Raw genomic sequence first — 13,597 nt, 5'->3', positions numbered from 1 at the left:
AAAATACAATACTTTTACATTTCGATTTAAAAGTATTACTTTTTTCCTCAAAAGTATTATATTTGCCCTTATAAGTATGGGGCACTTGTCAACATTACTTATTATGAAAAATGTATTACTTTTTCTCTTATAAGTAACAAAAATTGTATTCTTGATTAGTGTTATATTTGAGCATATAAGTATGACATTTGCATGGTGCTTTGACCCGACCCGTCTCACGATTAAGGATCCGTAAGACGGTCTCACACAAGTGTGACCCATATAAAAACTATAAAAACCAACAACTATTAAGGAGGCTGATATTAATAAGCAATTCAAAGTAGTATTTGTTATAAATATTTATTATGGACATTATTATGTAGTATTGTAACGTTTGTAACAGCTTGTAAGTATTACCATTATGGCATTCTTAATCACCTTGTATATGTATATACTCTTGTATTAGAAGGAGATACACAGATGAATAAAGAATTACCCCCCATATCTACTTACTTTGTCTTTTACTTTTCCTCTGCAAATTTCCCTTGATCAATATGTTTGAGCTGATAGGTCTATTACAACAAGTTATCAGCACGCTCAATACCACAGTCGGTAATGTAATATTATTTATCAGCACGCTCAATACCACAGTCGGTAATGTAATATTATGAGTACGTTTGCTCAATACCACAGTCGGTAATGTAATATTATGAGTACGTTTCTCTGCAAATTTCCCTTGATCAATATGTTTGAGCTGATAGGTCTATTACAACAAGTTATCAGCACGCTCAATACCACAGTCGGTAATGTAATATTATTTATCAGCACGCTCAATACCACAGTCGGTAATGTAATATTATGAGTACGTTTGCTCAATACCACAGTCGGTAATGTAATATTATGAGTACGTTTTTTTTATGGCTTATACTTTCAGGATGCCTAAAATGTTCATGTTTATATTTTATGCATTTCTGAATATGTGAAACGTGATAATACAAATGCATTTTTTTTGATAGTATATATTTTGTAAACTTGTATATTCTGTTTAATGGCAACTGACACAAACATACAGATCTTTTTTTTGAAATACATATTATCCTATATCAAAATACTCTTTGATTTTGAATCAATCAGTGATCAATGTGCTTATGATATTGGCTTTAGCATTGAATCTTCAAGATTGGATATTTGGATTACTTTTGTTTCTATCATTCATGACATTCTTATTGATCATACTGAATTGTGATGACAAATTCCAGAATGTATTTTTTGCTATCTGCTGTACACTAAATACACCATTCTATATATATTCAGACCAAATTTTTCTTGGAAAAGGAGAAAATTTCGAGTTTTTTTTTCTCTACATATACATACTTTGCTCGTTTTTTTTTTCCCCCGATTTTATCATGTGGATGTTTATCAATCATTAGCTAGATTACTTTAATAATTTTTAGTATGGTAAATTGATGCGATCATCCATACTATGTGATTGGTATTGAATTTCCTTGTATGGACTTAAGGAAACCGTTTCAATTATTACCATCCTTTATTGCTGATTTAATTATTAATTTTATTACCATGCATTCTTATCGGTAATCTATTATAATATGTATGTTTTTATATATGGATATAAACTTTGAGAACTGTCTGCGGGTAATTTTAAAGTACTGTGTAATTGAAATACAATGAGATATTATATTAATATTACCATCTAGTTTTCTTTGTTTGGTGGGTCAGATTTATGGTGAACCAATTCCATGCTTCATCCACCTCATTGTGACACCTTTCGAAATTGTGTCTGTCTGTTTTTTTTTTTCTTGAGATACTATACATTTGCAGTCAAAATAAAGGACCTGCATTCCTTTCTCTGATTGCCTTCTCTTGCTCTCTTTTTTCCATTTTTCAAATAATTGGAATATACTGTTACTAAATGCTTTATGGGTTATTTATGCCTACTTATTGCATACATAGGTTTATGGCCCATTATAATTCTAATATTAATATTGGAATATCAATTATGTTAAGAATGCAAGGTCTTTATGATTTTTTTTTTCTTTCTTTCATATTTGCCTAATTTTGGTTAATTACAATTTTATCTTAATACAAATCTACGATATTTTTGGCTATCCCTGTCAATTTGCAATTTGTGAAAAGGCGACTTTGGCAATTACCAACATCATATAAAGACCAGCGGTGGCTCGACAAACATACTGAAGATGCCAGATAAGTATTTTTCTGAAAGAGGATATTTTATAATTATCTTATATTGACAATTGTGTGCCTTTATATAATGTGATATTTTAATTGTCTAAAAGAATATATGGCATGTATCAAAATTGAAACAAATTATTTGAGATAGACAAAAAAATATCCTATTTTTAACTAGAGCTCTAAAATCTTAATAGAGTTTTGCCCAGAAGGCAAATTAAGTAATTATGGAGGAAAATTATCTATTTTGGGGACCTCCAAAATTTAGAAACCACTACATATCACAAACACATAGTACATGGTTTAAAATCGCATTTCCCTATCTGCGTTAGGGATGTAAACGAATCGAATCGAGTCAAATACCTAACTATTCGATTCGAATTCGACTATACTTAAAGCATATTCGTATTCGTATTCGATTACTATTCAAATCGAAAATGTTATTCGTATTCGATTCGACCACATTATTCGAATATATTCGATTCGACTCAAATATTCGAATTCGAAATGGTTAAATTTTTTTTTTCAATTTTTCTAATAAATTAGGCTAAAATGTAATAAAAATTTAAATTTAAACAGCATAAAAATTTCTATTAATATATACCTATTTATTACAATATATCTGATATCTCATACCGTAAACCTATAATTGCAAAAAATTGCAAGTATTACACCATTAAAATCGGTATCAAATATATCAATACACACAATCTAACTCTTTCAACTCCATAAGTCCATAATAGCTTGATTCACTGCTTGTTTATAGTCTTCCAATTTCAGCTTGCAACTCGCTTTAAACACCATAATAGCTTGCTTCGAAGAATCATATTCAATGTAATCCACGGCCTGAGTAAATTGAAGGGGGAAAAAATGCACAGCAACATAAGTTACATTCAGGACTGAAATTCTCTACAATACTAAGCTCAGTTAGAAACAATCAAGAAATACAACTTTGCAATAACAGCATACAAAATATTAACAACAAGAAACTAATAGATAAAGAGTTCAAAGAAGATAAAAGAGAAAAGTAGAAACTAAAGCATTGATTTCAAAAAATAATACAAGGTCGGAAAGAAAATAGTTTACCTTTTGAATGATTTAAACAGGACAAGATGGAAACACTCCCCTTTCGATCAGAAACTGCACCTGTATCAACTCATTGTGAAAAAAAAAAAAAAAAAAGACTTACCGTCTGAAGCTCGTCGTCAACGCCAGATCTGTTGTTCCCCCAGTCGTCGTTGTCGTTGAGTAGTCGCCCGACATAGGTCTTCACTTAGAGACGGAAGCAAAGGGATGGGAGAACAGAGAAGGAGAAGAAATGGCAAAGATATGGGAGAAGGAGACTGTCAAACCGCCGCCGCTGCTGAAGCTCGTCGCCGTTGTCAGATCTGACAGAGGAGCCCCTTTGTCGCTGCAGCCGCCGGAGAAACGGAGGAGCCCATTTGTCGCTGTAGCCGCCGGAGAAACGGAAGACACCGCGACACTGAAGTCTGAACTGCTGTCGGAACTCCGCGTCTGGACGGGAGGTCTTCCCGAAGGAAGGCACCGGCCGCCGGTGGTCGCCGTCTGGACTGGAGGTCTCGGCTCTCCGCGTCTCCGTCTGGCCCGCGTCTGGTTTTTGCGTGAAGCGGGGAAGAGACGAAGGCTCTGTGCAGCAGCTGTGCTGGAATTAGGTGAAGGGCTGAAGGCTACCTTGAGTCCGTGACTTAGTCACTTAGGGTTAGGAATTAGGTGAGGAACAAATATTATTATATATATATATACATTCGAATATTCGAATAGTATTCGAATCAAATATACTCGTATTCGTATTCGAATAAAATTCGAATCGAAAAAAATATTCGAATTTGGATTCGAATTCGAAATATTCGTATTCGAATTTGGATTCGAATTCGAATCAACATATTCGAATTCGAATCGAATTTAAAATATTTGATTTGTTTACACCCCTAATCTGCGTTAAGTTTTTCAATATTAGTTTGCAGTTCTCTCTTTTCTTAGAGCCATCAAATACTCAAGAGTATAATAAGGATTACTAGAGACGTTGACTGCATACTCTATTATAAGATCGTTTCTTGGCATTAGGGGGAGATTTGACCAAACTTTTTATAGAATGCCGATAAAATTTCATAAAATTAAAAGATCTTCAAACCCATGTATTAGTTTTATTGAACCAGAAGATTCAGAAATTCAACAAAAATCTGCTAGAAATATCAAGGAGTGACTATGTCCATAGAAATATTATTGAAATCCCCAAATAGGACTAATCTTTTCTACCGATTTTCTTTATGCCAGAAGCATTAGAAATATTATCGGTTTCAGAATTTGCAAAAACTAGAACTAATGTAAATATTTCGTCACTCCTAGAACATAAAATTTTATCCTGAAGATATTCGTATAGAAGATGAAAATCTCTAGTAAAATTGTAGGTGCACCAAATAAATAAAATACTGGGGAAGCGGAACAACCATATTAAAAAAATACTCTTGGGAAATGCCATCTATTTGGTTGATACAAAAATGCCATGTGTATAAAAATATTTGCGCGAAATAATTACAGTTGTCGACAACATATTTTGCCTCTATTGCTAATGAATACTTAAAATCTGGATCCGGAAATTAAAACAGTAGTTTAACGCCCGAAGCGTGCTAACTGTTTTAGAAAAAAAGCAATTAAGGCATACAAATCAAAACTCGCTAAAGAAATATATACACCAGAGGGTGTTATGAAAATTCAATGTAAGGCGAGTTGAGGGTTTTCGCAGAGACCTAATAATGGCCATGGCATTATATTCCGCTATTCAAATAAAACTAGCAGTAAATAAATTAGATATGTAGCCAATAGACACAATTATCACATATTTTATATTGGATAAGTTGATTACTAATATCCATTTTTCTCAAAAGGTGATAAAATCACAAAATGATTACTTCACAAAACTATGATCTTTCTACAAAGTCAAATTGACTGAAAATGATTTTTCTCCCTAAGAAGAAATGATAAAAATATATGAATTGCTCCGTTGACAAATCTGTGTACTCATTCAAATCCCTACCTACAAAAGTAATTAAGATCGATATGCGTAGGTTAAATTCAGGGGGAGCAACAAAAATATTATAACAATTTCATCAGTCCATATGATCATTAAGCATATGATCAAATTCAATTCTAAAGACAATCCTGAAGATTGTGTCATATCTCTTCTCTACAACTTATTGAAAACCATATAGAACTTGAAGATTATTATCTTCAGGGGGAGATGAAGAATAAATTTACTTACTCTTTTCCTCACTAGATTTTTCCCACAGGGTTTTTCTAGTGTGGTTTTTAATGAGGCATGGGTATGATATAGTAACCTTAATAAGAGGGAGACATTGCAAAGAAATATGTCCTGAAGGCTTATGGTTGTACTCTTTTTCCCTTAACTAAGTTTTTCACATAGGATTTTCTTAAGTTAAGGTTTTAGAGGCAACCAGTAGTATATATGATTTCATAAATACCATGTACTATTTTCTTCAACTAGGTTTTTCCCATGTGGTTTTCCTAGTGAAGTTTTTAATGAGACATGAATATATTTTATACGCACGATACCTTCTATTTTTCTTGTATAGGTTTTTCCCATAGGGTTTTCCTAGCAAGTTTTTAACGAGGCAAGATCATGATCAAATAATGTCCAAGGGGGAGTGTTATAAATATTTATTATGGACATTATTATATAGTATTGTAACGTTTGTAAGAGCTTGTAATTATTACCATTATGGCATTCTTAATCACCTTGTATATGTATATACTCTTGTATTAGAAGGAGATACACAGATGAATAAAGAATTACCCCCCATGTCTACTTACTTTGTCTTTTATTTTTCCTCTGCAAATTTCCCTTGATCAATATGTTTGAGCTGATAAGTCTATTACAACAGTATTTTCATTTTTAGTTGATTGACATCAATAAGCCAAGTCAAAAAGTTATTTACCAAACATTCAATTTAATAACAAGTCAAATTTGTACTGATAACATATTTTTCAAACACTTCCATTATAATATTAATAATTTAGAAGTGAAAAGAGAAATGTCAAAAAGGTCCTGAAAATGGATGGTTTAGTCGGTACATAATTCAACATTAAGGTCACGAATTATTTTTAGCCGAGTATATCACACATTTATTAATTTATACTAATATCTGGTTTGAATATCTCCTGAGCTGTAGGGCCCAGTGCATCATTTTCATGTTGCACTTGACAGGTCACCAACAATTCAACCAAATGCATATTCGACTCATTTGTGGTGGAAAAAAAGTTGGCATCTTATATTAGATTAGATGGAAAGGCTAATTTGGGCGCTTAAGAATGAGTCTGTTGCATGACATTTACATCAACCATTTGTTTCAAGGTTCACACTTGTGTGAGACCGTCTCACGGATTCTTATTCGTGAGACGGGTCGGGTCGGGTCAAAGCATCATGCAAATGTCATACTTATATGTGCAAATTTCACACTTATATGCTCAAATATAACACTAATCAAAAAACAATTTTTGTTACTTATAAGAGAAAAAGTAATACATTTTTCATAATAAGTAATGTTGATAAGTGTCTTTCACTTTTGAGGAAAAATATAATACTTTTAAATCGAAATGTAAAAGTATTGTATTTTCCCTTAAAAGTATTATATTTACCATAATAAGTAACAAAAATTTTATTCTTGATTAGTATTACATTTGAGCATATAAGTATGACATTTGTGCATATAAGTGTTACATTTGCATCTTGACCCGACTCGACCCGATCCGTCTCATGGTGAGACGGTCTCACACAAGTTTTAAATTATAACGTGTATTATTCTTGGACTTCCCTTTGTGTATGTTCCTTTAAATATTTGTATGCAACAACTATTCAAAATTTGCATTCTTTATAGGCATTGTTTAAATACAATAACTTTCGTGTATGTTCATTTGAATTCTTTATATGCAGAACTTTTCAAAATTTGCATTCTTTATATGCAACAACTCTTCAAGAAAAAGTGAAGCAATTAGACACCGAGTTAAGTCAAGTTGATGGGTTTTCCCATGAAAAGTACTTGACGGCTTTGATCAAACTTCTTGACTGATCAAATCAAATGCTTATGTTTTTTTAGTTCAAGAGATACGATATATAGATGAGTGCTTTTGAATTTAATATGTTATATTTTGTGTGTGTGTTGGAATATGCAAATGGATCCAAGAGATACTTGTCATTTAAGATTAATAATAATAATAATAATAATAATAATAATAATAATAATAATAATAATAACAACAACAATGGGCATTTTGGACTTTATATACTACTTCCTCTCAATTCCATGTATACCAAACATTAGAATTGAAATTATCAGTAATTTTATTCCGGAAAACCAAACACTGGAATTTAAACTCCACTTTATTCCTGCATTATTTTTTCCTATGAAATTGTAATTCTTTTTCCACTTAATTTCTTCCCTCTAACCAAACGCCCCGTAATAGATTGCCTATAATTAAGTGATAATACTAAGGGTCCATTTGAAAACATGACAAATATTTTTTAGAAAATAATTTCTGAATAATGATTCATTTAAAAAATATTTTGGACTGAAAGTTATTGTATTTTTTCTGTTTGGTTCATTTTTCAAAAACCCGAACATAAATCTATTATTATTTTTATATAAAATATTAATTATTTTCATAATGACAATAACAATAATAATAATAATTATTATTTATATTAAAATATAAATATGAATTAAATTTTATAATAGCTATAAAGATTTATAATTATTATAATAAAATATGTAAAATAATAATTTTTAACTTTATTCCCCAACTCCAAGGGCTCCCCACGTCCCGACCCGACAAAACATATAAGAGGATGTAAATCATGGTAACTCAACCGAGAGGTTGCCACCACACTGCCGTTGGTGAGACTTGATCCCTGGCCTTTGCTCCTAAACTTCACCCATGTGACCAGTTGAGCTGCCCATGTAGGAGGTCATGGGTTCAAGTCTCAGTGAGGCCGATATCGACTCATTGGGTTTCAGTAGGTTGAGAAAGTGCATATAGACAGATACTACATGTACCAGGGTCAATAGTACTCAAAAAAAAAAACTTTAAATTTATTATAATAAAAATAAGTACATAAATTGATAAATCTAATAATTTCGAATTAAATGAATTGAAGAAAAAGTTATATCTTTTTAGAGATGTGGGTTGTGTCAGAAAAAGACTTTTAATATTCGGTTCCACCCAACCAAATTTATATTTAATCAGGTATTGATAAATTTAATAATTCTAAATTAAAGAAATTGAAGAATTAAAGTTATTTATTTATTTATTTTGTTATAGTTAGGGTAAAGATATTTATTATTTGGATGGTCTAGTCCAGTCCAATTTTTAATCGGTAATTGATAAATGTACGTAATAAGTGTAAACTAAAGAGATTAAAAAAATAATTTTTTTGATAATATGGGACTTGGATTGGGCTGGGCTAAGATTTTTATTGGTTGATCTAGCTCGATCATACATTCATATTCATATTTTAACTGGACTAGCACAGACCAATTGCGCGGGTTAACCTGCCCATTTGAGGCAAATTATACTATGGACCAAGGTCTACTTTGTATTGTGGGTGCTGGTCCAAAATTGTGTTTTTTAAAGGTGTAGTATTTTAAGTGAAATCGGTCTTGTAATTCTAGCTAATAAGATAGATTACTCTAGATTATCAATAGTTGATTGGCTCAAGTCAAGGGCCATAGAAAGATAAACCAACATTGATTGTTTATAGTTAATTTGCTCAAACAAAAAAGAACAATATACAACTTACATAAGGAGTCAGCATTAACAACTTGTAATTATTAAGCTAACTATCCAACCAATTTAGCTGAAATGAAATAGGCCGGAGAAATGTGAATTTGAATACGTTTAGAACTACACGAATACGAATGGATATTACATGTACCCATTTCAAACCCGATTAACACTACCAATATAGTACTCAAAATCATCCCTAAACCTATTATATATACACACACAATTGGATAGGCCGGGGAGTACTCAAAATCATCCTGAAACCTATAATAATCTTAATTTGATGAATGCTTGCTTAAAATATTGTGGCAAGTTGAGGAGTCAGGAGTGATGTTCTTGACTCCTGAGAGCCGAGGCATGGGATTTAATTAAACCATTGTAATATCTTCTTTCCAGATCAAGGAGAGAGAGAGAAAGAAATGAAACAAGAATTTGATTTACACAACTCCATTTAAACCATGAATCTAGTAATAACCTATTTCATAATCTAGTAATATTAAGCACTAAAATATGAAAGATGTGCATGTAGTCTAAGGGGCTTGAATCAAAGTGTACTAACTTGTGAACAGAAGTGGGATGGTATAAAGGTATAGCTCTGATCTCTAAACCTTAGCTTGATGTTCTCCTCCGATCCAACGGAACTGTACATATAGCTAGCTAGCTTGAAAGCCAATTAGATCCAGTTTGGTAATTAGGGACTCCTCAGATTTTGAGGGCAAGTGTCCCAGTACAGATGGATGCCAGCAGAAAGATGTAGCCAACAAAGGGTTGCAGAATGGGCGACATGGATATTGTGGAGGTGTTTCCAAGAGGAATGGCACCTCCCAAGCCAGGCATTTCCCCTCCAGGCACAGGATTGCTTGCATTTAACAATGTTGGTGGTGTGCCCGAGCTGTGCAAATTAAAAGCAATTGAATCAATGGTACGTAATGGATGAGCTATGAACTCAAATAAGGATATGATAGGATGATCCCTTACTCAGGCAATAATCCTGTTCCAGATGATGAAGTTGTGGTTGGAGTTGTAGTGGGCGTCGTGATCGGAGCTGATGGAGTTGGATTTTGTGTGAGCGGTGATGAAGAAGATGAAGATGATCCTGATGTTGGGTAAACACAAGAACCAGAGCCTGCGCGCAAAAGATCATCAAATTAGAGCAGGTAAACTCTTAGATCAAGTGCTTATCACTAGGCCAAAAACTATAATTAATAACAAATGAACAACTTTATTTTCTTATATCGCCACCACTTGGACTTGGCCCTTTAATGGCCTCCATCCAACTATTCCCCTTCCTTCAATACCATTTGCTAGGATCAAACACTTATCACTAGGGGAAAAGCTATAGCTACCGGCTAAGTTGCAACTTTAATTCTTTATACCACCGCCACATTTTTGAAAGGCAAGGTGTTAGATTTGACCCTTCATCGTCCTCAACCTAACAATCACCCGTTACCAATTACTGAACTTGGCTCTTACCAGCCTCTTCTTCAATACCATTTGTTAGGATCAAACACTTATCACGTACTAGGCTAAAAGTTGTAGCAACTTGTGAAGATGTAACTTTAATTCCTTATACTACCATCACATTTTTTATAGTCATGATGTTAGATTTGACGCTTGACCTACTCATCTAGTCACCAATTGTTAGACTTGGCCATTACCGGCCTCCGCCCAACACAAACAGATTGTGATCAACATATAATATAAAACCGCAGCGCGGTTTTCAAGATTGTGTGTGTCTTACTTGGATTTGTACTAGTAACGATGGCAGTCCCCCCGAAGTCACAGCTAGTGGGCAGGGGATTCTTCTGATAATAGCTGTTAAATGCAAAAGAGGCATGATTCTGCAGAGAATTTGGGTTGTAGCAGCTCCCACTCTGCTGAATGCCTGAACAATCCGCACCGCCAATCCCGCAAGCATAATCCAGCGCAGATTGCAGCGTAATCTCCGGCACTCCACTCCTCGCCACGCACCAGCTCTGCCCCCCGGAAACAGGCGGCGCATTGGTTGCCGCAGCAGGCGGCGTGACAGGAAAGCCTCCGCCGGAGGGTGTTGTGACAGGATTAGTGACGGCAGGAAGTGGTGTGTTCACTGGATTTGGGTTTGTGGAGGGGACAGGTAGAGGGCTAGAAACTGGGTTGGGTGGCGTCTGAGCCGACGGGGTTGGGGTTGTGGCCGGGACGGTGACAATTCCCGCCGGAGGTAAATTGGCCGCCGGAGGTGTTGTGACAGGGTTGGTAACTGGCGTTGTAGGTGTTGATGGATCACCCATTAGCTGATCATGATTCATTGGATTTACCCAGGCTGGAACATAGTTTTGCATATCTTTTCTGGACAAATGGAATGCCTGCACCTGCTGCTTTTCCCTTTTAAGATCTGTGTGTTCATCAAAGTTTATACTTGCAGAAGATGCCCCTTCAAGATAAAAACACCCAATTAATGCAATTCAATTACATACTTCTCTCCATTCTATAATATGTGCAAATCAATCTACTAATAAGTGGTATTCCAGTCAAGTTACGAATTCAATTTTCAACAAGAGCTAGTACGTGCTGGGAGAGAGTTGAGCGAAGGTTGGTGGGCTAGGTCCAGCACATTACCCCTACCCTAAATTTGGAAAATTGTTTGGCCAAAACGGGTGAGCCAAGTCCTCCGCCCGACAATAAGTCTGGAGATTTGTTGGCTAGAGATTGGTGGGTCAAGTCTAACACCCTACCTCTGCTTTAAGTTTGGAAAATTGTTGGGCGAATGGATGAGTCAAATCCAGCACCCTGCCTCCGCCCAATACTAATTTTGAAGAATTGTTGTGCAGTGGGCCAAGTTCCACACCCTGTGTCACTGCCCAACACTAATTAAAGAATTGTAGGATATAGACTAGTGGGTCAAGTCTAGCACCCTACCTCTCCCAACAGCACTAAGTTTGCTTGTACCATTGTGGCATAACCCAATTTAGAGATCTGAATGTTATGTTGTAGACATTCAAGAATACGAAATGAAATTTCTCCTAAAAACTACAAACACCATTCAATTCTTTTATAATAGATCGATTTCAGAGGCTATGTATTAGTGTGAAGAACCATATATACCAAGTCGTAAAGAAGATTACACTACAAAACAGATCGAAGAGATCGAAATGACATAATAAAGATGCAGAGAGTAAAGTGCTTACCATACGAGCAGGAAATGAGAAGACACAATAAGAAGAAAAATTGGGAAGCCCCTCCTGTAGCCATTACAGTGACTTTGGGTGTCTACGCTATAGCTTGATGAGAAAGAGATCCAAATCGAAGAATTTCAATCTTAATGACAATCACAGCATGAAAAAGGATCTGATCTGATAGCTTGGGGAGAAAAATCTTGGGTGGGGGAAGGATGTGATGTTATATAAACCAACTTCAATTCGTTTGAACTCTGCACCTTGTAATTATCAACGAAGCAAAACTTTAAATTACTCAATCAGTTGAGTTGTGCTTCGTTACATATATATATATATATAAAAGGCAATCTCAGATGTTGATCTAATGTGACGCCGACTTAACAGTAACACTCCCCAAGACAATGAAGGTAGGGGTAGGGGGAGGGAAAGGTGATGAAGATAAAGGTGGGGGAGAGGGAAAGAAAAGAGAGAGAAAGTAAAAGAGAAGAGAGAATATGATGTGTCGTGCAATGGTCAGGAAAAAGTTGATTCCTTTGTCATGAAGAATGAATTTTGAACTAGGAAATAATGTTTTTGCGTCTACACTGTGGAAAAGCATAGAATATATTATTTCGTATAGAAAATTATTTCCTTTTTCTTTTAGTTTGTTAGTTTATAGCCGGAATGTAGTGCTTGACAAATTACATGCATGCACTATCGTATACATGCACGTAGAAAGCAAAAGTTGAATCTTATCTTCAATGGTCTAATATTAGGGGCAAAAAGCCATGTAATTTGTGGAGCCCTAATAATAATAATAATATAAGAAAAAATTGTAATTTATGTTCCTCATAATATGTCAATCATCAATGTCACCCCTGAATTATTAATGGTGTAACTGTTTCTCCTCGATTTTCAAAACGTGACATATATTGCCCTTTCCATAATTGGAAGAAAGAGAAAAATTGTTGTTGACGGAAGGAGAACAAACGAAAAAAGAAAAATGGAGGAAAAAAACGTGGTCTTCGAACAGGAAAAACGGTGGGTAACCACTAATAATTCATGGGATGAGCAATATATGTCACGTTTTGAAAATTGATGAACAACATTTACCACTAATAATTCAGGGGTGACATTGATAATTGACATATTTGTGAGCGAATGAATTATAATTTTCCATAATAATAATAATAATAATAATAATAATAATAATAATTATTATTATTATTATTATTATTGTTGTTGCTGTTGTTATTGTTGTTGCTGTTGCTGCTGCTGTTTGTTGTTGTTGTTGTTGTTGTTGTTGTGTTGGGTGCTTGGCTTGCATTGTATTTGGAGGGATCGAGTTTTAGTAATTAATGGAACATAGTGAAGTAGAGGACGGGGTTGTCAATTAGAGAGATTAACATATGCTTAACTCTTACTCATTTACTTATAAAAACTACTCAAGAATATGGGAT

At 34.4% G+C, this 13,597-nt stretch overlaps 1 protein-coding gene across 1 annotated transcript; it reads right to left on the bottom strand.

Moving 5' to 3' along the window:
* Positions 1 to 9,255: 9,255 nt before the first annotated feature.
* Positions 9,256 to 12,664, bottom strand: LOC116007333 (glucan endo-1,3-beta-glucosidase 12-like). Its single transcript, XM_031247990.1, has 4 exons — positions 12,171 to 12,664; positions 10,745 to 11,416; positions 9,982 to 10,129; positions 9,256 to 9,895 (listed from the first exon to the last, which is right to left on the bottom strand). The coding sequence occupies exons 1-4, from the start codon at positions 12,232 to 12,234 to the stop codon at positions 9,706 to 9,708; spliced, it is 1,074 nt and encodes a 357-aa protein (XP_031103850.1). The 5' UTR covers positions 12,235 to 12,664; the 3' UTR covers positions 9,256 to 9,705.
* Between the last annotated feature and the right edge of the window lie 933 nt (positions 12,665 to 13,597).

Source organism: Ipomoea triloba, chromosome 15 (genome assembly GCF_003576645.1).
Source record: "Ipomoea triloba cultivar NCNSP0323 chromosome 15, ASM357664v1".
NCBI classification, from domain to species: Eukaryota; Viridiplantae; Streptophyta; class Magnoliopsida; order Solanales; family Convolvulaceae; genus Ipomoea; species Ipomoea triloba.
This window is presented reverse-complemented; position numbering and strand designations above follow the sequence as displayed.